This window comes from Ursus arctos, unplaced genomic scaffold, assembly GCF_023065955.2.
Source record: "Ursus arctos isolate Adak ecotype North America unplaced genomic scaffold, UrsArc2.0 scaffold_4, whole genome shotgun sequence".
In the NCBI taxonomy this organism is placed as follows: Eukaryota; Metazoa; Chordata; class Mammalia; order Carnivora; family Ursidae; genus Ursus; species Ursus arctos.
Genome location: NW_026623056.1, coordinates 89,700,470 through 89,723,903, shown reverse-complemented (window position 1 = coordinate 89,723,903; position 23,434 = coordinate 89,700,470). Strand labels below are relative to the sequence as shown.

Here is a 23,434-nt window from a genome sequence, read left to right as displayed (position 1 = left end):
ACACGGGACAAGACCCCGAGGCAGAGCTTAAGCAATAATGTTCTGATGAGATTTAAAGCCAGCAAAAAGCCTTCCACAATTATGCAGAATCATAAAGTAGGAACTTTTACGGAAATTGGTACGTAACACAGCTATATAAGTTGGTGCACACGTGATACGTGACATAAATAACATTTGTGTCTTTTATTTATGTATAACTGTAACACATACGCATGGGTTAAAGTCCTGCATAATTACCTATGTGTATTACATTCATATACAGTTAGACATAAGTAAGTATATAGAAGAGATGTTTATGTAGCATAAATAGACGGAGCCATAGGGATAGCAACGAACGTGGAGTTCACCTGGATGAGACCCCCATGTGATACTCACCTTGCCCTGAACTGTACCTGTGTTTTTCCAGACTCCGTCTGCACCTGTTCTGCTCAGTGTGCCACTCTAGGCACTGAGCCCGTCCCGATTCTGTACAGCTGTGAGCATCACACAGTTCCTCCTCCTGCTGGATACAAATCTGCCTTCTCCAGCCATTCCCTTTCTCTCTGGTCCCATTTTCCCCTCGGAGCAGCACTGAACAACTGCCCCCTTCTCCCCTCAAGCTAAAGGAGTACGACAGCGAGCCATTGCTTTCTAGCTACCCGTCTCTGACATCCCTGTAAGGGCAGCTGCATGTGCCGCCTCCTCTCAGAGAAACCCAGCCCTCCAGGCATTTTCTAATGCTCCAAAGAGGGGAAAGAGAATGGCACCATCACCCTGAAGAGAAGACTTCTTGCGTGGAACCCATGGCCTACTCTGAAGTCACTCCGTTGGGCTCATGAACAAAATCCCCTAGAGGTGCTGCTGACGGGTCCATGGAGAGCTTTGGTGTTGTCGGTATTGCCTTTGTGCCCCATCAGTATCATCAGTCCATACATGTTCCATATTTTGTTTTATTTGCAATTCTCTTTTTTTTTAACCATCCACTGATTCTGCTATCATTCCTTCTTGTCGGCACTTACTCATGTGTGTACTTAATAGGCTTATTTTAAATCTACTTTTTATGTGCTTATGGAGATAGGCATAGAAATGTATGTTAAAGCATGAAAAGTAAACCTTTAGGCTTTCCTCCAGCCCTTTGACTCTGTGCATAGTGGACGATGAAGATCCCTGTCGGTGGGCCTGTGCGTAATATTAACTTAGTGTCCCCAGTGACTGCAGAGTGCTCTCCAAAATACCAGTTTTTGCTGCCACCAGCCCCCCAGGAGAGGTCACATTTCCCTGTATCTCTGCCAGCACTTGATATTATCTGCCTTTCTAAGTACTGCAAATCTAATGAGTATAGGTTTTTGTTTTGTTTTGTTTTAAAGATTTTATTTATTTATTTGACAGAGATAGAGACAGCCAGTGAGAGAGGGAACACAAGCAGGGGGAGTGGGAGAGGAAGAAGCAGGCTCCCAGCGGAGGAGCCTGATGTGGGGCTCGATCCCAGGACTCCGGGATCACGCCCTGAGCCGAAGGCAGACACTTAACGACTGAGCCACCCAGGCGCCCCTAATGAGTATAGGTTTTACTTTAATTTGCTTCTTTCATTACTACTGAGGTTGAGCATGACCCTCTTCATATTCTTACTAGATATTTGGGTATCCCATCTATGAATTTGCTTTGCCCACTTCGCCATCATTCTTCCTGCTTTGCTTTGGTCCCTTCATGTAAACTGAATCTCTTATTACACGGAAATGGTTGTGAATATCTTTGTCAAGACTGTCTCTTGTCTCTTAATTTCGCCTTTGATTGTCTTCCACGGGACCTTGATTAACAAGTCTCTGAGCTCCTGGAAACTATTCCGCCATTATATTCTGTATTCACTCGGTGTTTCTATTCCCACTGTCCACACTTAGGTCTTCCATCCACGTTGAGGGTTGTAGATACAGTAGAAGTGGCTGTCAATTTCTTCTTTCTCTATACGGTGAGCCAGTCTTCCCAATACCATTTATTAAATGGCCCCTACTTCCCACTCTTCTCCATCCACCAAGATACTATGGTGGTGTCTTCAGAGATGATTCTAGTTCTGTGAAATGTGCTGAAGCTTTCTCTATGGATTTTTCATCTATTTTTTAAAAAATGTGTTATTTTCTTATATTTGTTGCACATAAATCTGTCTATATGTGTTCAGTTAAATTTAATAATTATGTCTCATCTCCAGGGTTTTTTTATTCCCATCATTGATCAATTATCAAACAGGTGTTAATATTACTAAATATATTTGTTGGTTTACCTATTTTCTGCCATAATCTCCGAGGTTTTGTCTTGAATTTTATGATTGAAAAGTTACTCTTCTTGCCTTCTTTGTTCCACAATTTCCTGGTAGATTTTTTTTCCCATTTCTTGGACTCCTGCTTTTCTGTAGCCTTTTGTTTTACGATGTTGCATGGATCCAATTTTTAATTGTGTGTGTGTGTGTGTGTGTGTGTGTGAGAGAGAGAGAATTTTGACACATGCAGTTACTTGTCCTAATTATTCAATTCAGTCACAGAATTTGTTAATTTATTCAAGAATTAGTCGGGGCGCCTGGGTGGCTCAGTCATTAAGCGTCTGCCTTCAGCTCAGGGTGTGATCCCGGCGTTCCGGGATAGAGCCCGCATCAGGCCCCTCCACTGGGAGCCTGCTTCTTCCTCTTCCACTCCCCCTGCTGTGTTCCCTCTCTCGCTGGCTGTCTCTCTCTCTGTCAAATAAATAAATAAAAATCTTAAAAAAAAAAGAATTAGTTGCTTGTTATGCGTATTAACATGTATTAGGCATGGGGACAATATACCTTGGTTCTGCAGATCTGAGTTGTTCATGCTGTCTAGGAGTAATGACAATACCTGGCGGATTTCACTCCGTATCATTCACTCAAAGACTCAGAACCTGTTACTGCTGAAACACACGTAGTCTGAGTCCTCACCATGAAGACAATGAGAGTGGTGCACGGACACACAGCTGGCCTGACTGCCTGGAGAGCAGTCTGCATCGTAAGTTCTGCAAATTTATGCTGATGTGAATATTGTGCGGATGGAACACAGAGGCACAAGAATGCTGTTTGTCTGTTTTCAGACATTCAACAATACTGCTCCTTCATTATATCACTAATTCAGGGCCCTGAAATTTATCAGAGTAATTGAATTGACTTAGAGTTTCATTGAAATAGTGTAACTACCTTTTTTTATTTTTTTATTTATTTGACAGAGAGAGACAGCGAGAGAGGGAACACAAGCAGGGGGAGTGGGAGAGGGAGAAGCAGGCTGTCCGCCAAGCAGGGAGCCCAATACGGGGCTCGATCCCAGGACCCGGGGACCATGACCTGAGCCGAAGGCAGATGCTTAACGACTGAGCCACCCAGGCGCCCCAGTGTAGCTACCTTTTTATCCCCTTGTTTCACTATGACATATTTCAGCATTTTGTTTAGAGGGAGGGAGAGAGAATCCCAAGCAGGCTCCAAGCCCAGTGTGGAGCCTGATGCAGGCGGGGCTCCATCTCATGACCCTGAGATCACGACCTGAGCCAAAATCAAGATTCAGATGCTTAACCGACTGAAACATTCAGGCGCCCCATATTTCAGCATTTTGCTCAAGAAATGCAGCAACTTGAAGTCAGTTATAATTAATAACCAAATTTCTAAGGAAGGGTGACCTTTTCTAAGTCAGTGTCATGGAAAATACTTCTCAAGTAAATAACCTGCTACTACTGACAATCCTTGTAAAAAAGCTGCTTGGGAAAAGGAACTAAGCTTTAAAATGAGTGCCAGTGTTTTTATGAATCTTGCCTATCCCTGCCACGTAGCCTCACCATCATCCCCTCTGGTTAGAGTCACCTGGCTTTGCTTCCACTGATATAAACACAAGGAAAGTGATTGCAACCCCTCTGGATGAGTCTTTTCTCCGCCTGGATTAGTAAAACACAAGCTAGGCTTCATTTTCTTTTTTTAAACTTATTTAAATTCAATTAGTTAACATATAGTGTATTATTAGTTTCAGGGGTAGAATTTAGTGATTCATCAGTTGTATATAACACCCAGCGCTCATTACATCACGTGCCCTCCTTAATGCCCATCCCCCAGTTACCCCATCCCCCCACCCCTCTCCCCTCCAGTAACCCTCAGTGTCTTTCCTATGATTAAGAGTCTCTTATGGTTTGTCTCCCTCTCTGACTTCATAGGTTTCATTTTCTTGATGTCACGATGATTCAAATAGCTTTTCTTTAAATATTAGAGATGCAAGTTAGTTTGGGTTCATCAGAAAACTACTCGGCTTTATTACCATGTGTTTTGTGAAAACACATTACTGCCCTCAATGGGGGGCAAAAAGTAACCTGGCTTCCTCCTCAGTCTGAGGTGACTCCGATTGTTAAATACAGAAATTCTCACAAACTCTCAAGCTGTCCGTCATTTTTAAATGTTAAAGTTTGAAACTATTTATTTCAGCCTGCTATGGCTATGGCCATGAAACACCTTCTATGAAAAAACATCTCCCATGGCTAGGGACTAGAATCTCTCCCGGAAACCACCCAGATCCTTCCACCACAGCCTGCCGCAGCCATTGGTCAACAAGAGCAGAGGTGACCCGTTCCTCTTGGAAGTGCCTTTGAAGGAGATGCTGTCAGCCTTCTCAGAGTTAGTGTTAGTGTTTTACCTCCCCAAATTTCAGGCAGTTTGTCTTTCCTCTTCTTTATGTGCTGTTTGTAACTTCGAGGTGATGGGGACAACGGATCCTGCTTCTCTTCATTGTAATTCTACATTATGCCCGAAGGAGTTTTTTAATTATATTTCTTCCCATGGGCTTAATTGATAATTTTAACAATTTTAGGGGGGAAAAGTTACTTTCTTACCTATCTACTTATGTTGTCATATTTTGGGCTCTGTGGTTCTCACAATCTGACAGTCCAAAATACTTTGTTTAGAAAACAATGGTGGAAGAGTTAGTTGCTCTTGTCTCTGATTTATTCCAAAGCCACATTATTTTTATGTCAACTGAACTACTCTGTTGGCTGGTATTCAGCTTAGGGACCTTATGCATTAGGCCTCACCTGCTAGGAGCCCTCTATCTGGTGCATGCCGCGTGTGTATGTGGTTGGGCACCCAAACATGTGTGTTCTGGTTTATAGTTGCCATGCTTTCTTGTATTTCTGAATTGAGCCTTTTGGGAGTTCTTGAGCTCTGATTCCAATATTAGCACTGAGTTCTTACTCACTTTAGTTCTGTTTGACATATATCAGTGAGCTTATGAATATGCATTGCCCCATATGAAAGACAGAATTTCAGGACCGGGCACTGGCCGAACGTAGGATGCCTAAATGAGTGCAAACCCACCAACCATCCAACCAGCAAATAAATACAGACTTTTTTAGGTAATAAGCGGAAATCTTTTCGTTTTTTTTTTAACTTATTTATTTATTTTAGAGAGAGAGCATGAGTGGGGAGGGACAGAGGCAGAGAGAGAGAGCAAGAGAGAGAAGCAGACTTCTCACTGAGCATGAAGCCCAATGAGGGGCTCATTCTCATGACCCTGAGACCATAACCTGAGCCAAAAGCAAAGGTGAGACACTCAACGGACTGAGCCCCCCAGGCACCCACATAATCTTAAAATTATACTTCCAAACTATCTTTTCCTTGCTCCTATCAATGACAGAATGCTTCTATTCTGCAGGAGAATCGGAAGATACTGTCAATCAAAACAGAGGGGTCTTATTAAAAGAGAACCCAGCACACATGATGACTATTTTCTGGTCACAATCTGAAATGAATAAAAACAGCATGGATGGATGGATGGATGGATAGCTGGCTGGATGGCTGGCTGGCTGGCTGGCTGGAGTATATACGTGGAGTGGTACAAACATATTTGGTTTTGTTATTGATGGCAAATCAATTTCCACTTTAGGTGAAGAAACTGTTGCAGGTTTGGTTCTCCAGGAAGCAGTCTCTGAGAGAGAGTTTAGTGTGTAAGGTGTTTATTAAGGAGTACCCCAACAATCAACACTGTGGAAGGAGGGTGAGGAAGGACTGGGCACAGGGAGGGGGTGAGCTGTGGCGAGGCTGATGACAGCTTTAGCATCCCTGCGGGGAGCTCCAGAGAAGGAAGGGTCTTTCAGAGCTGTCGTGAGTCCAGGCAGAATTGCCCTCCTCAGTCAGTCATTGGATGTAGGCCACCCTAGAAAGAGCCTGTCCTTTGTGAGATGGATCTCTGCAGCTGGAACAGTCTTCAGAGTGGCTGATAACTAAAGGTGGCTACCTGACATCCCTCCCAGAATCTGGGGCACACATCCTTTCTAGAAAAGGAATCTGGGCCACATGTCTCCATATGCATCAACTCCGACCACTTACATGGATGCCAAACAGCTAGACATATTGCTTATACACTTTTCCTAAATATGTTTTCCTTAAATTGGTCTCACTTCTATAAGGACATCAATCCAATATTTCAAATAAGAAATGGAAACGGGGGGCACCTGGGTGGCTCAGTCGGTTGAATGTCTGCCTTTGGCTCAGGTCATGATCCAGGGTTCTGGGATGGAATCCCACATCCGGGCCCCCTGCTCAGCGGGGAGCCCACTTCTTCCTCTCCCTCTGCCCCTCCCCCATGCTCTCTCTCTTGCTCTCCCTCTCAAATAAATAAAACCTTTAAAAAAAAAAAGAAATGAAAAGGATCACAGTGTATGATGATAGCCTAATTAAACTAGACTTTTGTCATCAAAACAATTTGTAAGCCAGAGAACCTCTTTAGTTCTTTGATTCCTGTGATTTCTTTAATTTACTCGGGTGCTATCTGTGCAGTTACTGTTCATGAGCTGGAGTCAGACAAATAAACACTGGCCAGCAGCAGGTAGCAGGTGTCTTGAAAGGAAGCAGTACAGGGTGAGAACTATTTCAGCTCGCTGGGGGAGAGCAGTGGGTAGACAAGAAAAGCACTGATTTCCACATAACACCATTGAAGAAATATGGACGCATGAGATCTTTTAGAAATAGAGAAGACGACATCTAGCCAGTTCTGGTGCTGAGGTGGGATGGGAAGTCTGGAGTCAAGAAAGTTTCCAGGAGAAACTGAGTTGAGTCTCAAAGGGGATCTGGAGCCTAAAAAGGTCTCCAAAGTAGCTAACAACTGAGTTGAGTGTTCACACCATAAGACGGTGGGGGTGAGAGTGGGGTCCAGGTGGGGCGGGGGGCAGAATAGGGGAAGGGTATAGTGCCTTACATTCAGAGTCAGTAAGACTGAAACAAGAGTCCCCAGGGGAGGGAAGTAGCATGAGTCAGCACAGAGACAGACATCCAGTCTTGTAGCGCTTGTTACCTTCTGCTTGATCCTAAAAGCGGTGAAATAATTGAGGCAGAGGGACATGAGCAGAGGGACATGCTCACGACTGTGTTTTAGGACATGAATCTCGTTGAAGTATATAAGATGGATTGCAATGCAGAAAGATTAAAAAATCAGGGAGCCCCATTAGGGCACAGTTGAAAAAGTTTTAATAAAAGGTGATGGTTTTGTGTTTGGAAGAAAAGGAGCCAGACCAGGAGCTATTGAGAAATGAAGTAGAAGAGACACAGCAGCTGCCGATAGTGGCTGGAGAAAAGAGAAATGCACAATCAGGAAGGCTTTTATTATTCCGAACGTCTTGGAGCTGGGAGGTTTCGACACTGGAAGAGGTTGTGGAAGATGAAGTTTGGATTAAGGGGAAACCTGATACGTTTGGTTTGGGATTTGAGATCTTCTGCGACATCAAGATGAAGATAGTAGCTAACAACTCAACAAGCAGGCATGAAGCTTGAGAAGGAGTTTTTGGTTGAAAATGTAGATTGGGGAACCAGCGGCAGGAAGCCGACATCCAGAGTGGAAGGGAGGATAACGTCATTAGGGAAACAGAAAGGAAGCAAGGCCATGACGGGGCACCAGGAAATGAGGTTTCCACCAGTGTGGGATCAGTAGGGGGCACACGGCCTCCAGTGAATTGCTTAATTACTGATTTACCCTCCTTTGTAGTCTGTTGTACCAATTTTTTGTATGAGCGAGGCACCCACCCTCACTGTCCTTTTGCCATGGGATCTGTGAACACATAAATTCTCATAAAACACTTGTCTGTGTTTTGTAAACACCCAGAAGAAGTGGACATGGTGACATTTATTATTCCTGAGAATATATTATTGGTTCATTTAATTAACTTAGAAATAATTTCAAATTATATTTACCGTACTAATAATTGCATAAACTTAATTCTAATTCTATATAGATATATCTGTCTCTCTGTCTCTATATATAGAGAGACACAGATCTCTCTAGATATCTGTAATAGATCTAGAGATCTATAATAATAATAATTTAGACATCTATAATATAGATCTATATATGTATCTAGAGATCTCTAGAGAGAGGTATTTTATATATACCTCTGATTTCTTTGGCATCTTCTAGCTCCGACAATGCCCTTCTCACTCCTACATCATACCCTCCTGAATCACAGTCTCATGCCTGTCCTTCTCCAGCAGACACAGGCCTAGGACTAGCAACCCAATTCATGGTGAGTCAGGAGCAGCTCTGACTCAGGAGGTCAAGCTCACATAGCAGTTCCCAGTTGGCCCAGATGGCCTTACCAAGAAGCAAGGGTAGGTCTGACTTCATCTCCCCAACTCAGCCTACCAGTAGGGGGGAGAGATGGCTTAGTGGAACCTCAGGTTAGAAGTCCTGAGCTCTTACACTAATCAGACCATGAAACACAGCCTCACCTTTGTCCCTATCTTCTCGTCATTAGTAAATGCTGGATCTATTTCCCTTTCTACTCATAAATTTAGGCTTGTGTAATGTTGAGTGTAAACACGTGTTCATTGTCACCTCTAAAAGGTATTTTCAAAAACTGTTATGCAGTTAAGAGGTACAAGGCACTATTTATTCCACTAATTGTGGGAAGTAAAGATAAGCTGAATGCATCTTGTGCCTCCTGGGTCACTCTACTTAAGGAACGAGGCATGTGCGCAGACTGCTATACTCACGTTATACACACGCTCCATCCTGTGATACTTTCCACTATAGAATCTTGAACGGCAAGCTATTGGAGTGGGTGGAGGAAGAGTTTAATTGTGTTGTTTGAACGGAGTAGAGAACTATTTGACATAGGACTAGTAATCCACAATTTTGGAATCTAAAGCATGTGGTAAGTAGCAGAATTAGACAAATAACTGGTCTTATGAGTGGAGAGACAGTTGAGTGATATGCTCAACTCACAAGTCACACACACTCACCAGCCTTGCGGTCTTAGAGTCATAGCTTTCATTTCAGGGGACAGTATAGGGCTGGAAGCCTCTGCCGGACCTGGGCATATCTAGGGGGAGTACAGGCACCGAAGATGCGTATGTATTTGGGACTGAACTCTCAGAGACCAGCCATGGGATTTGCATTTCCATAATGGGCAGGATTCACACATGCAATTTTTGGAGAGTTCCGGAAGCAGGCAAGGTATAAAACAAGAAAACTTCTTGAAGGGTGAGAAGAGAAAGCTTGTTGGACAGAATGGGACTCTTTGAGCAGTGTGAGACCAGGAGCTCTCAACCTGAGGACTGTATGGACATTAAAATACCACCAGAGAAGAGATGACGAATGTGGAGTTAATGAAACCATATATGGTGCTGCAAACCCCACCCCGTGTGTCTCAACATCCGTATGATGTATTTGATTTTTCCCAGTGTATTGTGGGCTCTGGGACAAAAAAAAAAAAGGTAAGAAAAGGAAAGAGAGAGCAATGCAAACTGAACAGCTTCTCTGCACCCCTGGGCCCTATGCCTGCGTGTTACATGAAGCCCTCACCAACACTCATGAATTGTGTTCCTTGTCACCACTTTATGCGTGAAGAAACTGAATCGCAGACTTAGAGAAAGTGGACCAGGAAGACACTGCAAATTACCCAAGTTTGGCTGACACCCAACCCATGTTTCTTTTACTATGCTATACTTCTCTTTGGGAAGAAAATAAAAGCTCCTTTTCTCCCCTGTGAGGAAGAATATACAATTAATTCTTGAGGGACAATGCATAGAAATGTCTTAGCCTGACTCAACAATTCTCGTTAAGGGTTTAGAAAGAGAAAGAGTCGAAACTGACATTTGGCTGCGTTGGATGGCTCCCAGCTGCCTGGGAGAGAGGAGCCCCACCAGCATGGAGAAGGATATCAACAACCCTGGTAATTAGTGACATTTAGCAGATATTTACATGCTTCGTGTAGGACCTATTGTAGGTCACATTCTAGATTTCTGCTCCTGTGATATTACAAGCTTTCACTTTCAACAAGATTCAGAGGATTTACCTTCAGAGGTGAACTAATGAACCAGATAAAGCAAACAGTAGGTCTCAAACAGGTTATCTGGCTTTACCAAAGTCATTACGAATGTTTTTGAATCATTTGGTTTACTTTTTGCCTTTAATTTTATAACTTATGCATGTAAAATATAAGATCGCAGACACTTTAAGAAAATTTACAGGGTGCCCAGGTGGCTGTGTTGGTTAAGGGTCTGGCTCGAGCTCAGGTCATGATCCCCGGGTTCTCATGGGGCTCCCTACTCAGCGGGGAGCCTGCTTCTCCCTCTCCCTCTGCCCTTCCCTCCTGCTCCTGCTCTCTCTCTCTGTCTCTCTCTCAACTAAATTAGTAATATCTTTAAAAAAAGAGAAAAGAAAATTTAGGCATTTTATACAGCAGACATGTGTTTCGGGCTTAAGTGCTGGAGGCAGCGAGGTGAACCGTGATAAGATCCACAAATCTGTCTGATGGTTTAATCTGCATTTTAAAAAGTTCATCCTGATATAATGTGGCAAGTGGAACAACAAATAACAAACCTGATTTTGACATTAATCTGGGAAAACTGACTTTTCCCTCTAACTAAATCCTCTTTTTTATTTTTTTAAATCATGGAAATCTTTATTTTAACTATTTTGGTTAGGGGTCTTTTTTTTTTCTAAATATATTTTAAAATATTTTTTTTCCTTTACAGCTACACCCCTCAACACTTTATTTCTATTAAATTACATTTCTTTTTTTTATAATAATAATTACATTCCCACATGTTGTATAGCCATTCACAGTTTCATAGATTTTATGTCTTTGCCTTTAAAATTCTATACAAGAATTAAAAGTTGATTTACACATGAAAATTGCAATCATACTGTGTTCTATATTTGCCCGTGTATTTACCTTTCCCGGAGAACCGCATACTTTCACATGGCTTTGTGTTAGAGCCCAGTGTCCTTTCATTTCAACTTGAAGTAATTCCTTGAGCCTCTCTCGCAGAGCAGCCGCAGTGGTGAACTCCCTCTGTTACGATTATCTGGGAACGTCTGTCTCGTCTCAATTTTGGAATTATAGTTTTGCTGGGTGCAACATTCTTGGCTGGCTGTATTTTCTTTGATGAACTTTTTAAAAAGATATTATTTATTTATTTGAGAGAGAGCACATGCGTGCACACAAGCAAGGGGAGTGGGAGAGGGAGAAGCAGGCTTCCCGATAAGCAGGGAGCCTGATGCGGGGCTTGATCCCAGGACCCTGGGATCACGACCTGAGCCAAAGGCAGACGATTAACTGACTGAGCCACCCAGGCACCCCTTGGCTGGCTGTATTTTAAGATATTTTAGATATATATTTTTTCCATTTGATACATTGACTATAACCTATGATTTGGAGTATGTAACTAGGCACTCACTTTAATTATGTGCTGTGATTGTGTATTAATTGTGAACACGCTGGCGATTAAGGGCAGTGTCCTCCAGCTGCTGCGCGTGTTGCGTTCTTGTGTCTACTCTTTATAGAGTTTACGTCTGGTCCCTTGCTCGCTTGTTTGCCAACTCTGCCTCCTCACTGAGCCCGCATGAGTGTGTCTGCATTCTCGGCATCAGGTTTAGGCTAAGAATGAGACAGCTGAGTGTTGTGATAGTTTAAAATGCAGTGTTGAAAGGAAGGGGTTCCCCTTTGAGCAACACAGGTGAGAGTGAGCCCATGGGCTTCCTGGTGCTTGTTTTCACTGCGTTGGAGGTGCAGGTCTGTAGGCATGGGTCATCAGGAGTGTCCCTTTGTGATTCAAGTTTCTGAAATTTACCCCTGGGACTATTAGAGTTCTATAAACCAATGAATTCCAGAAATTATGTAATGGTAGAATTTGTTCTTGTTTTCTTTTTAAATTATGATTCTTCTTGGGGTGGCTGAGTGGCTCAGTTGGTTAAGCATCTAACTCTTGATTTCAGTTCAGGTCATGATCTCAGGGTCCTGAGGTCAAGCCCCATGGTTGGCTCCATGGCTCCTCTCCCCAACTGGTGTGCACTTGCTCTCTAAACAAACAAACAAACAAACAAACAAACAAACAAGTAAATAATGATTCCTCGTAGCTACTTCTTGCCTCTGTTCTTGAAAATAACATGCACCTGCTCTTTCTTTATTCTAGAACTTTCTTTTGCTCTCAGAAGTAGACATTCATATAATTAGTAATTACTGGCAGTCTACATCCTACATACTGTGTTCTTATTCAGTAGATTGAGAACATGCTATGTTTTACCTTTCTTTCTTGATCTGGGGAATAGAAAGTAAGTCCTCATATTTTTCTTCTCCCTACTATAACTGGTAGAAATGGAGTCCTTTCCCTTGCCAAGTGATCTTTCAACTTAACTGTTTTGTTTTTTCCTCACCTTAAAGGCTTCCAAAATAGAACCAGCCCTAAGCAATGGATTCAGGTGTTCTTGGAAGTTTGTGAACCCCCTGCTAACTCATTCATGCCTCACAGCAACCCCTTCTTTTACAAATAAGGAAACAGAGGCACAGAAGAGGTTTAAAAACTTTAGTTAGTAGCACAGCTGGACTTAAACCCAGGTAGTCTGGGTCAAAGTTCTTATCTTAAAAAAAAAAAAATCTACATTCAGATAATAAGCACCAACCCAGTGAGTGCCTAGGTATGTCTGAGTAGACTGACAACCAAGTTTCAATGTGTAAGGAACCAAACAAGAGGAAATGTAGTTACTTATTTTTTTAAAAAAAAAAAAAGGTAGTTTATTAAGTGTTAATAATATGTACACCAATAGTAAATATTTATGCCATTTGGGGCAACATTTAGAGAAAGAAGAGCACCTTTGTGACAAGTTGGCACTTTTCCTGCCTAATATCAATTGTGAATAATCATAACCTAATCCAACCTGGTCTTTTCTACCAGCCCCAGGTAGAAGCTCATCCCGAGATCTTTTTCTTCTAGTGTCAGATCAACTCACTGCAGATTCAAAGCTGTAACTTCACATTGAGAATCAGCAAACTGTCTGCTGTCAGCAGTTTTGACATTAAATGCACTGGCACCTTAAGCTGTTTTTGTTTATTTGTTTCTCTGGTAAGACCTAACTTGAGCCATTGATTCACTAGTCCTTCTAACTCTGGCTGTATTTGCAGTTCTCTGTTCTTGCTCCCAAATGCTTTTGAAAGCATATAGTAGTAGTAATAATATTAAATAGCAGAACAGCCACAGCTCTACCCTGTTGACTTCTGCTGCTTATGACTTCATAGGAAGCTCCACCGGACAGAGGATGGTGTATTATGTTCATTGCTGTGTCCCCAGCACACACAGGGTCATCAAGCACATACCAGGAGCTCAGTGAATGGTTTCCATTCAGTTGTGTCTCAGCTTGATCTCACACCTCCCCCAAGCTGATAATTGAAATGTACCTATAATTGATTACTGAACAAACTCTTCAGATATCCTACTATGTAATAATTTCATTCTATGAAATCTGGTATAATAATTGGTTTGTATTAAGTTATTTCATGCTTAATAATCTCAGTTAACAACCTCGCGTATTTCTAAGTCTCTGAAATAAAATTGATAAGGTCTGAGCTCTCACTCTTTAGTGAACTAGTTTTCTGGCCAAGGGCAAAGTCATATCTTTGAGAATCAGTTTCCCCATCTAGAAAGTGAGACTATGCATAACAGCCTCACAGGGCTGAAAGGAAGAGCATATTGATAACTTGCTCATGACCCCACAACCCATAAGTAACCAAGGTAGGATTCAAAGTTGGCTTCTCTGGCTCCATTTTAAACATTTTATGACTCTGGAATCCTGTGAGACCATCCAAGAAGTTCCTGAGGAAGAGTGGTCCTGAGGCGAGAAGGTAAAGAGGAGTTTATCAGGGAAATTAAATCAGAAAAGAGCTTTCCAGACTGAGCTTGGCCGTGTCCATGGCTGGCCAGGTTGAAGGCTGTAACCCTGTCCTCATTAGCAACACATAACAAGTCAGAAAACTGGCCACAGATCAGTTCATCATTTAAGGTCATGCATGTGAAATGTATAAAATTGAGGGGTACAGAGTAAAGACGTGATTATCCTAATAAAATAAGTCTCTTCCATTAACATTTGCCATTTGTTGGACCTTAGTCCTAAAAAAATGTTTAACAATGAAATTAGAATCTCTTCTTGAACAGGCTTAAAGTATGCCTATTAGCAAGGCATGGAATGCATTAAACGGAGAACAGTAATGCTTGTGTATTAGCGAAGCAGGAAAGAGATTTTTTTTTCTCGTACACATCATTTTCAAAAACTTCTAAGGGAAAACCAAACCCAAATGCCTCTTTCGCAGTATTTACACGAAGAGTGCAGAGTTGGAAATATTTTCATTCAAAAATGATTATTTTCTAAAAAGTCTGTCGAAATAAATTAAGCGTGTTTGCCGAGGTACAAATTAAGCCATGATTTTCATTTAGAATGAAGAGAAAAATCAAGTAGCAGGATGGCACAATTTCAGCTCTTCTCCTAGTTCATGTATTTACCTGCTATAGCAGTGACTGTATTCCTCTTTCAATGTCCCTCAAGAGGGTTGAAGGAAAAGAGAATGGAGAGCACGTGTGCAGTTTGTTACAATCTTTCCTCTCTTACGTTTTCTCTTCTTTCTTCCAGTTCCACCTTTTATCCAACCCTTTGAGTTTCCAAGATTCTCCATTGGACAGCGGGTCTTTATCCCATGTGTTGTGGTCTCAGGGGACTTGCCCATCACGATCACCTGGCAGAAGGATGGCCGGCCAATCCCAGCGAGCCTCGGGGTGACCATCGACAACATTGACTTCACGAGCTCCTTACGGATTTCCAATCTCTCCCTCATGCACAATGGGAATTACACCTGCATCGCCCGGAATGAGGCCGCGGCGGTGGAGCACCAAAGCCAGCTGATTGTGAGAGGTGAGGACAGGGACAGAGGGTACACGGCATCAATGCAGTCAAATTCAGCAATGCTCACAGAGAGTGTTCACTTGAAATAATACGAAAAGAATTAGAATTCATAGAATCTGTTGTGATCCCATTAAAATAAAACCCACAACTACAGAAACCAACTATAAACTCCACTACCACCAAACCAAGGTTTTATTTTCCTAAAATATGAAGCTCCAAATAATTAGTAGCTAAGAGATGTGTGTAGGAAGAGGTGGGAGTAGGATTTAATGAATGAACTAGCTTTCCCTACACTGGCCCAAAAAGTCCAGGAGCTCCTGCTGTATTGTATTTACTCTATTTAGCACTTTTTACAATATTATTTTTTAGATTGATGGCTTTAAAAATGTTTGTCAAATATTTTTTGTCAGATCACACTTTTTCTAAAGATTCATAAAACAGTAACTTTTTGTTTTACTGAAGTACAGTGGACACATAGCAAATAGTAGCTTCTTGTATATTTTTGTTTTAATTTTAGAAATGTGAAGTTAGTTTCAGTTTAGAAATACGTTTCGCTCCTCTCTTCTGTTTAGCATTAGACCTCTCATTAATTTAGGAGGCTACAACAACATAAATGTTACATTAAACCAAGTGGGGTCATATGTTTTTAGAAATTAAAATAGGGTGGTCGAGCTTGTAGAAAATATTGGCAGGGAACTCAATGCATCTAAAATGTAAGCATTTGTCTTATTTCAAATCTGTATTCTGGGCACCGGATTCCCATGAATGCTCTACTCCTCATCTGCAAAAGGAGCAGCTAGTATTCTCTAAAGGCTGTCGGGCACGGACATGTCATTTTATGATTCTCCAAGAGCTGTATGCATTCATGTCCTACTAGTTCTTACCCGCATTACAAAAGTAACTGTATGAAATTAAAGACTTAATTTTGATTATTTGCATTTTAAAATCTCCAAATATGGGGCTCTCAGAGTAATTATTTGGAGAGGTTGATTTCCATTATTTTCCAGGTAGTTGATAGATCTGAGCATATTCTTTCTTGAGCAATAGATTCCTACGTCCTTCCTTAGTCTTTGGACCTTGTCCTCATGACATCTCTCCTTCCTCTCTGGCTGAAGAGTAATGTACTTTCTATGTACTTGCCAACAAAAGAGACTGAAGCGTACTTCGAGTTTATATGAAGAAACCAACTTTGTATTTGTAAAAAAAAAGATTTTTCCCTGAGTAAGAAAATGTATTTTCAGTCACATACAAACTAAAAAAACAAGTGACATTTTTTTCTCTTCCTACCTTGTGCTTTTGAGTGTAAGAATAGGAATACGTGAATTTTTTTCTCATTTTTTTGAAGATAAATAAAAATGGGAGCCAACGTGGTATCCATTTCCTAAATGTTTTCTTATAAGAGGAATTGAATCTTACTCTTATTCATGAGGGGCAAAGCAGTACATCAGCCTGTCTCCTGAATAATCTAGATGCTCCGAAGGATGCAAGTCACAGAACAGAATGTGAGACAAAAATGTAGACGCATGCTGTTGGTATCACTTGCCCTGGGAAGGTAACCGGGTTTTTTTGACCAAGGGCAAAGGTCAGATGAACTGAAGTTGAGCCAAGCCATCCGGGGTGATGTGGTTGATCACAATCTGATTAGTGGCTCCATGTGATTGTTCTTCAAATATGTCAAATAAACTTTTGTGAAATCAACATTAAATCACCAGTGAGATAAGATAATTCTGAGAAAGGGAATGTGCTTCACAAGCAGGTCAGTCATTGGAGAACCATCAAGGATGAGATGATGTGGGACAGTAATCCTCCATCTAGACGTAACCATAGAATCTCTTAACAGAAAACACTGATAACTATTTTCTGGCCCCAGTTAATCCCAACTGAAACATAATCTTGGGGAGTAGATCCATCCTTCAGATCTCTGGGGTATTCCTTTTTTTTCCCCTAAAAAAATCACCTGCTGGTGGTTGTCAAATTTTGTCACACATTAGAATTACATGGGGAGCTTTAAAATTCTTGGTGTCTGTGTTGCAGCCCATACTAATTAAATAGCCATCTTTGGAGGTGGAGCCCAAGAATTAGTAATTTGTAAAATCCCCAAGTTGACTTAGTATACAGCAAAGTCAAGTCCTAACCCCCTGGGTAATTTGAATATGCAGCTATTTTAGAAGCCTGGATTTTTTTTTTTCTAAATGTGAAGAGATGTCATTAGTGACTTTAACCAGGTCAGTGACATGGCCTGATTTATCTTTTTAATTATAACACTAGCAGTTGTTTGAAGAACGGACTGGTCCAGAAAGCAAGGGTAGTTGTTAAGAGTCTATTTTGGAAGTTCAGGTAACATAAAAAGTGCCCTGAATGGAGGTGACAATGGCTAAAGTAATGAGAAGCAGTTGAATTTGCAATATCTTTTGAAGGCAAAGCAAACAAAACATGTTTATAAAGTGAATGTTGCAAATGAGAGGAAGCATATGTGTTGCTTAATAAGGTAAATAGAAGTCTTTAACAGAAGTGGAGAAGAAGCAAAGAGCAGCAGTGTGACACGGGGAACAACCATGTGGGAGAAACAAGAGGGTCCAGACCCAAGGCATTGCAGCATTTGAGGTTCCAGGAATCAGCAAACGAAACAGAAAGGGAAAAGAAGCCAGTGAAGTAAGAGGAAGTCCAGTAGACTGGGAGCCCTGGAAGCAAATTAGGAAATATATCAAGAAATACAGGTAATAATGTATATAAAATCCCACAGGAAATAGAAAAAGGAAATCTAAGAAGTGGTCATTTGGTTTAGGGAGATGGACATTGTTTATGACCGTGAAGAGTAGTGTGGTTGCAGTGAATGTCTGATTAGTGGGGCTAATGAACAGAAAGGGAGATGAATAAATGTGTGGGAATTCAAGAAAATATGTATGATTAGTTTAATATTTTCAGAAACATTGCCATAATGGGAGGCAGAAAAATGGAGAGGAAGTTGAAGAGGACACGGGACATAGGACCAGGGAAGCTTCCATTCTGATGGGAATGAGTCAGTAGAGAGGAAAGAAACATGTGACAAAGATAAAGAGGAGATAATTACAGGATCAAAGTCCTTGATTTAGTGAATTAGGATTGGATTCTTTGCACCAACTGAATGTGTTAAAAGCACTATAGTGAGAACCATTGTGGGGGTATGCCAAAAGATAGAACCCACTGAAATGGTTGGAAATTTCAGGGAGTCAGACTTTGGTTCAAGTAACTTGAAAAACAAATTAGAAAAAGTATTGAATAGGGTCATCAAAGAGTAACAGGTCATGGATTTGTCCTCCTGTCATAAAAAAAAAAAAAAAAGCCTGTATAACTGGGGGAAAAATTTATAAAACAACCATTTCCAGGCAGCAGAACAGGAGGCAGAGGGTTGTGATCCTTGAGAAAATGGAATATATGAATTGAGCTCCAAAATTTTAGAAAATTTTAGAAAAAAAAACCCAAGTTTTTGCCCAGAGCACATTCCAAACCATGGCAGAAGGATGCAGAGCCCAAGTAGGTAACAGTGATCTTGCTGGGTGGAGAATACAGGTAGAAATGTCAAACTATTGAGGTGTGGGATTTTGCAGGGCAGAATACTGGTGAATAGGGAGCTGTTCAGAGAAAGATTTCTAAAAATCTCCTTAAAGTCGTTAGCTGAATACTATACTTCACAAAGGATGAGACTTCATGAAGTCTACCAGAGAATGACTACCAGGTAGATGTGAGATGAATAAAGACTTCAGTGGTTCCCCAGTGCTGGGATATATTGGAGTTCTGAATAGCCAGAGTAGAGAACACATGGGAATTCATTTAAAATCTCAGAGAGGCCACTAAAAGGAGGGCTAATCTATCCCTGGAATAAGGGCTACTCTAAACTAACCCTAAAAAGGCCTAAAGAGAGCCTTGACAAGATAAAACTTCACCAGTAAATGAAATGTCTGCAAGAATAACATTAACACTCTTAAAAGGAAGTCAACAAAATCCGTAATCTCAATAGCATATTCACAATGTATTACACATAGTTATGGATATGTGAAGAAGGAGGGAAATGTGAGCCATAAACAGAAGGAAAAACAAAGAAACAGACTAATGGACATGCTGATGTTGGAATTAGCAGGCAAGGTTTTCGAGCAGCTATCTTATTTCAAGGATTCAAATGAAAAGATATATGCAGTAAGTGAATACTTAGGGAACTCAAGAAAGTAAATGTAAAACATTAAAAAAAAAAAACAGAATTTCTAGATCTGAAAGACGTGATGTCTGAAATGAGAAATTCCCTGGATCTATTTAATAAGATATTAGATACTGCAGAATAAAGGATTACTGACCTTGAAAAGAGGGCAAGAGAAATTATTCAGATATTTTCACAGAGAGATAAAAGACGGAAAAACAGTAAACAGTGCCTCACTGAGCTTGGGAAAATGTCAAACATTCCAACATATACATAGTTCGAGTCTCAGAAAGAGGTGGAAAGAGGGGCGCCTGGGTGACTCAGTCGTTAAGCGTCTGCCTTCGGCTCAGGGCGTGATCCCGGCGTTCTGGGATCGAGCCCCACATCAGGCTCCTCCGCTATGAGCCTGCTTCTTCCTCTCCCACTCCCCCTGCTTGTGTTCCCTCTCTCGCTGGCTGTCTCTATCACTGTCAAGTAAATAAATAAAATCTTAAAAAAAAAAAAAAAAGAAAGAGGTGGAAAGAGAAATGTATTTGAATAATAATGATTGGAAATTTTCCAGATGTGAAGGAAAATATAAATCTACATATCAAAATGACCAATGAAACCTTCAAAAAATAAGCAGAGAAAAAACATGCCATGGCACATTCTGATTAAATTGTTAAAAACTAATAATAAAATATAAAAGTAACCACAGAAATTTGACCTGTTACATCAAGAGGACCAAGTAAGCAAACTTTAGGCTCCTGATGAGAAACAATTCAAGCCCGACCGGAACGCAACAGTATCTTTAAAGTGCTGAAAGGAGCGGGTGGAGGAACATTTATCAGTCTAGTATTCTATAACCAGCAAAATGCATTCTTCGAAAATGGAGGCAAAGTAAGTACATTTTTAGACAAGTAAAGGTTTAGAGACTTAATCACCAGCTAGATTTTACTACAGTAAATATTAAAGAATGTTCTTGAAGCTTAAAGAAAACAATTCTATGTAAACTAATCTACAAGAGGAATGAAGATCTCTTGATGTGATAAACTTATGGCTAAAGATAAGACACACCTTATTATCATTTTCGTTTCCTTTAAACATATTTAGATATTTAAGCAGTAATAATTTATAATATGCAAAAATAAAATATTCAATAATATCACAAAGAACAGGAAGAAGGAAAGTTGAAGTTTACTGTTGTAAAATTTACCCTATGTTATACATGAAGTGGTATAATATTACTTGAGCATAGATGCTGCTGGTTAAATATGTCCAATGCAAACTCTTGAGCAGTTATCAAAAATGAAACAAATAGGTATTGATATTAATCCAACAGATTAGATGGAAGAACATTAAAATATCCTCAATTAGCTAGGAAAAAAAGTAGGAAAAAAGGGACAAAATACAAAGAAGAGATGGAAAATAGATGGAAAACTTAAATACAACTATATCAATACGTATAAATTGACTAAACATACCAATAAAAAGCAAAGATTATCAATCTTGATTAAAAAGCAAGATGCAAGTACGTGCTACCCCATGTTAAGTATAAAGACATAAGGAGTGAAAGGTAAATGGTAAAAACAACAACCATAAAAAGTTTAATTGGATGTATTAATGTTAAATTAAATAAATCTCAGGATAAGGAATATTACTATAAGCAAATAAGGACATGTTAAATAATAAAATGGTTAATTCATCAACAAGACATATAAATCTGAAATACCGATGCACCTAATAATAGAAATTATTGCTAAGTGAAATAAGACAAGCAGAGAAAGAAAATTATCATATGGTTTCACTTATTCGTGGAACATAAGGAATAGCAGGGAGATCATTAGGAGAAGGAAGGGAAAAATGAAGTGGGGGGAAAACATAGGGGGAGACGAACCATGAGAGACTGTGGACTCCGGGAAACAAACTGAGGGTTTTAGAGGGGAAGGGGGTAAGGGATGGGCTAGCCCGGTGGTAACTATTAAGAAGGACACGAATTGCATGGAGTGCTGGGTGTTATATGCAAACAAGAATCATGGAACACTACATCAAAAGCTAACTAACATATCATAATAAAAAAAAATGAAATCTAACACGATTACAAAATAGGACTGAAAGGAATAACAGACAAATAAACAATGACAATTGGGAATTTCAACACTTCTCTCTCAATAATTAATAGAATAAGCAGAAAAAATCAGTAAGAATAGAGATTTAAACTATACCATCAACCTATGTAACCTAATTGATATTTATGGATTATATCAAACAACTACAGAATGCACATTCTAGAATTCTGATCACCTGAACAATAAAAATGTAAGTTTTGTCGTTTAAAGCTACTAAGTTTGTTGTGACGTATTGCAGCAGCTATAGAAAACTGATGCAAAGACAAGTATCACTATAGTTCCTACAGATAATTAAAAGGATAGTAAAGAAATGTTTGGACAATTTTGTGCCAGTGTATTTGTCAATTTAGATCAAATGATCAATGATTTCAAAGACATAAAGTATCCAAATAGATACAAAAGTGAAAATTTGACTAGACCTATGTCCGTTATAAGGTTTGAATTCATTATCAAAAACCTTCCCACAAAAACTTAAGGCTGAGAGAGCTTAATTTGTAAGTTTTTGCAAGAATTTAAGAAAGAAATAATAGCACCCTTATGCAAATTCCTTCAGATAATCATGGGAAAGGGAAGACTTTCCAAATTTTTAAACACAGCATAACCTTAAGATAAAAAGTTGATAAAGGCATTGCACACAAAAAAATTTACAAACTCTTATTGCTCATGAATATAGGTGCAAGAATAGTTGGTATAATATTACTATACCAAATTAACAATATAAAGAAAATATAACATATCATGACAAAGTGGGCTTTATCACAGGAATAAAACCTTGGTTTAATATTCAAAATTAATCAATATAATTTACCATATTAACAAAATAAAGTAGAAAAATCACATATTAAAATAGATGAAAGGAATTTACTAGAATTCAATATCCATTCCTGATTTTTTAAAAAACCCTCGGTTAACAAACAATAGTAACATCTCATAGAATAAAGCACACCTATAAAAAATCCATAGTGTTTTATACTCTTTATCCTAATATTAGGAAAGAGATAAGCATGTCCACTCTCAACATTTCTATCAGTATTGTTTTAGCAGTCACAGCCTTTGTGCTTAGACAAGAAAAAAAATAGAAGGCATGGCATTTATGATAGAAGGCACAAATGTGCTGATGACATGGGTGTGCATAGAAAAATGTTAACAAATACACCAATACACAAAATAAAAAGAGAAAAGAGTCAAAGTCAAATATGTCAGTATTAAAAAACAGTGAAACACAAAGGAAAACTGTAACAGAGGAAATAAAAGACCAAAAGAGCAAGACAGAGAAAACGTTTTGTTAATGTCCTAAACAAGTCCTTCCCTATAAATAATTACTTTAAATGTAAATGGAACAGACTATGGATACCAATAAAACACAGACAGCTCTGAAGAACAGTATGTTGAGTAAAAGAAGCCAGACACACAAAAAGAGTAATATATTCTATTTATAACATATTTGTCACATTTCTATTTATATCTATTTATAAGAAATTCCAGGATAGAAAACTAACCAACAGAGGTAAAAATCAGAATGGTTGCCACTGGGAAGGGGGATTGGGAACTGACAAGGAATGGACAGGAGGGAACTTTCGGGGTCAATGGAAATATTCTAAATCTTGATGGGATGTGGGTTTTGTGCATTTATGCGTTGTCGAAACCTATCAAACTATACACTTCAAAGCCGTGTATATTACTGTATATAAATTGTACTTCAGTTTTTAAAATATTAAAAGGTAACCTTCCTAAGGGTCAAAATTCTTCAAAAATGAAAAAATTAGGTAACTTACTTTGCAAAATAACAACTTTCCTACTAAGAGAGGTTTGTTAAAAATGGAATGGTGTTTTGGAAGGTACTGTAGAAAAGGAATAGATGTCACAGGTTAGTGGCTGGCCTCAAATCAATAAGTAGTAGCTTCCCTTCTGGCTCTAACACTCAGTGATTGAAAATGAAAGGCTATTATTTAAACACTTTCTTCCTCACAGGCTGTATCATCTTT

General features: G+C 39.8%; 1 protein-coding gene across 1 annotated transcript in view; it reads left to right on the top strand.

Annotated features, from left to right (window-relative positions):
* The window catches only part of DSCAM (DS cell adhesion molecule), a 597,611-nt gene that overhangs the window by 327,381 nt on the left and 246,796 nt on the right, over positions 1 to 23,434 (top strand). The window contains 1 exon segment of the mRNA XM_048215087.2: positions 14,901 to 15,179. Coding sequence (XP_048071044.2) covers positions 14,901 to 15,179 — 279 coding nt within the window.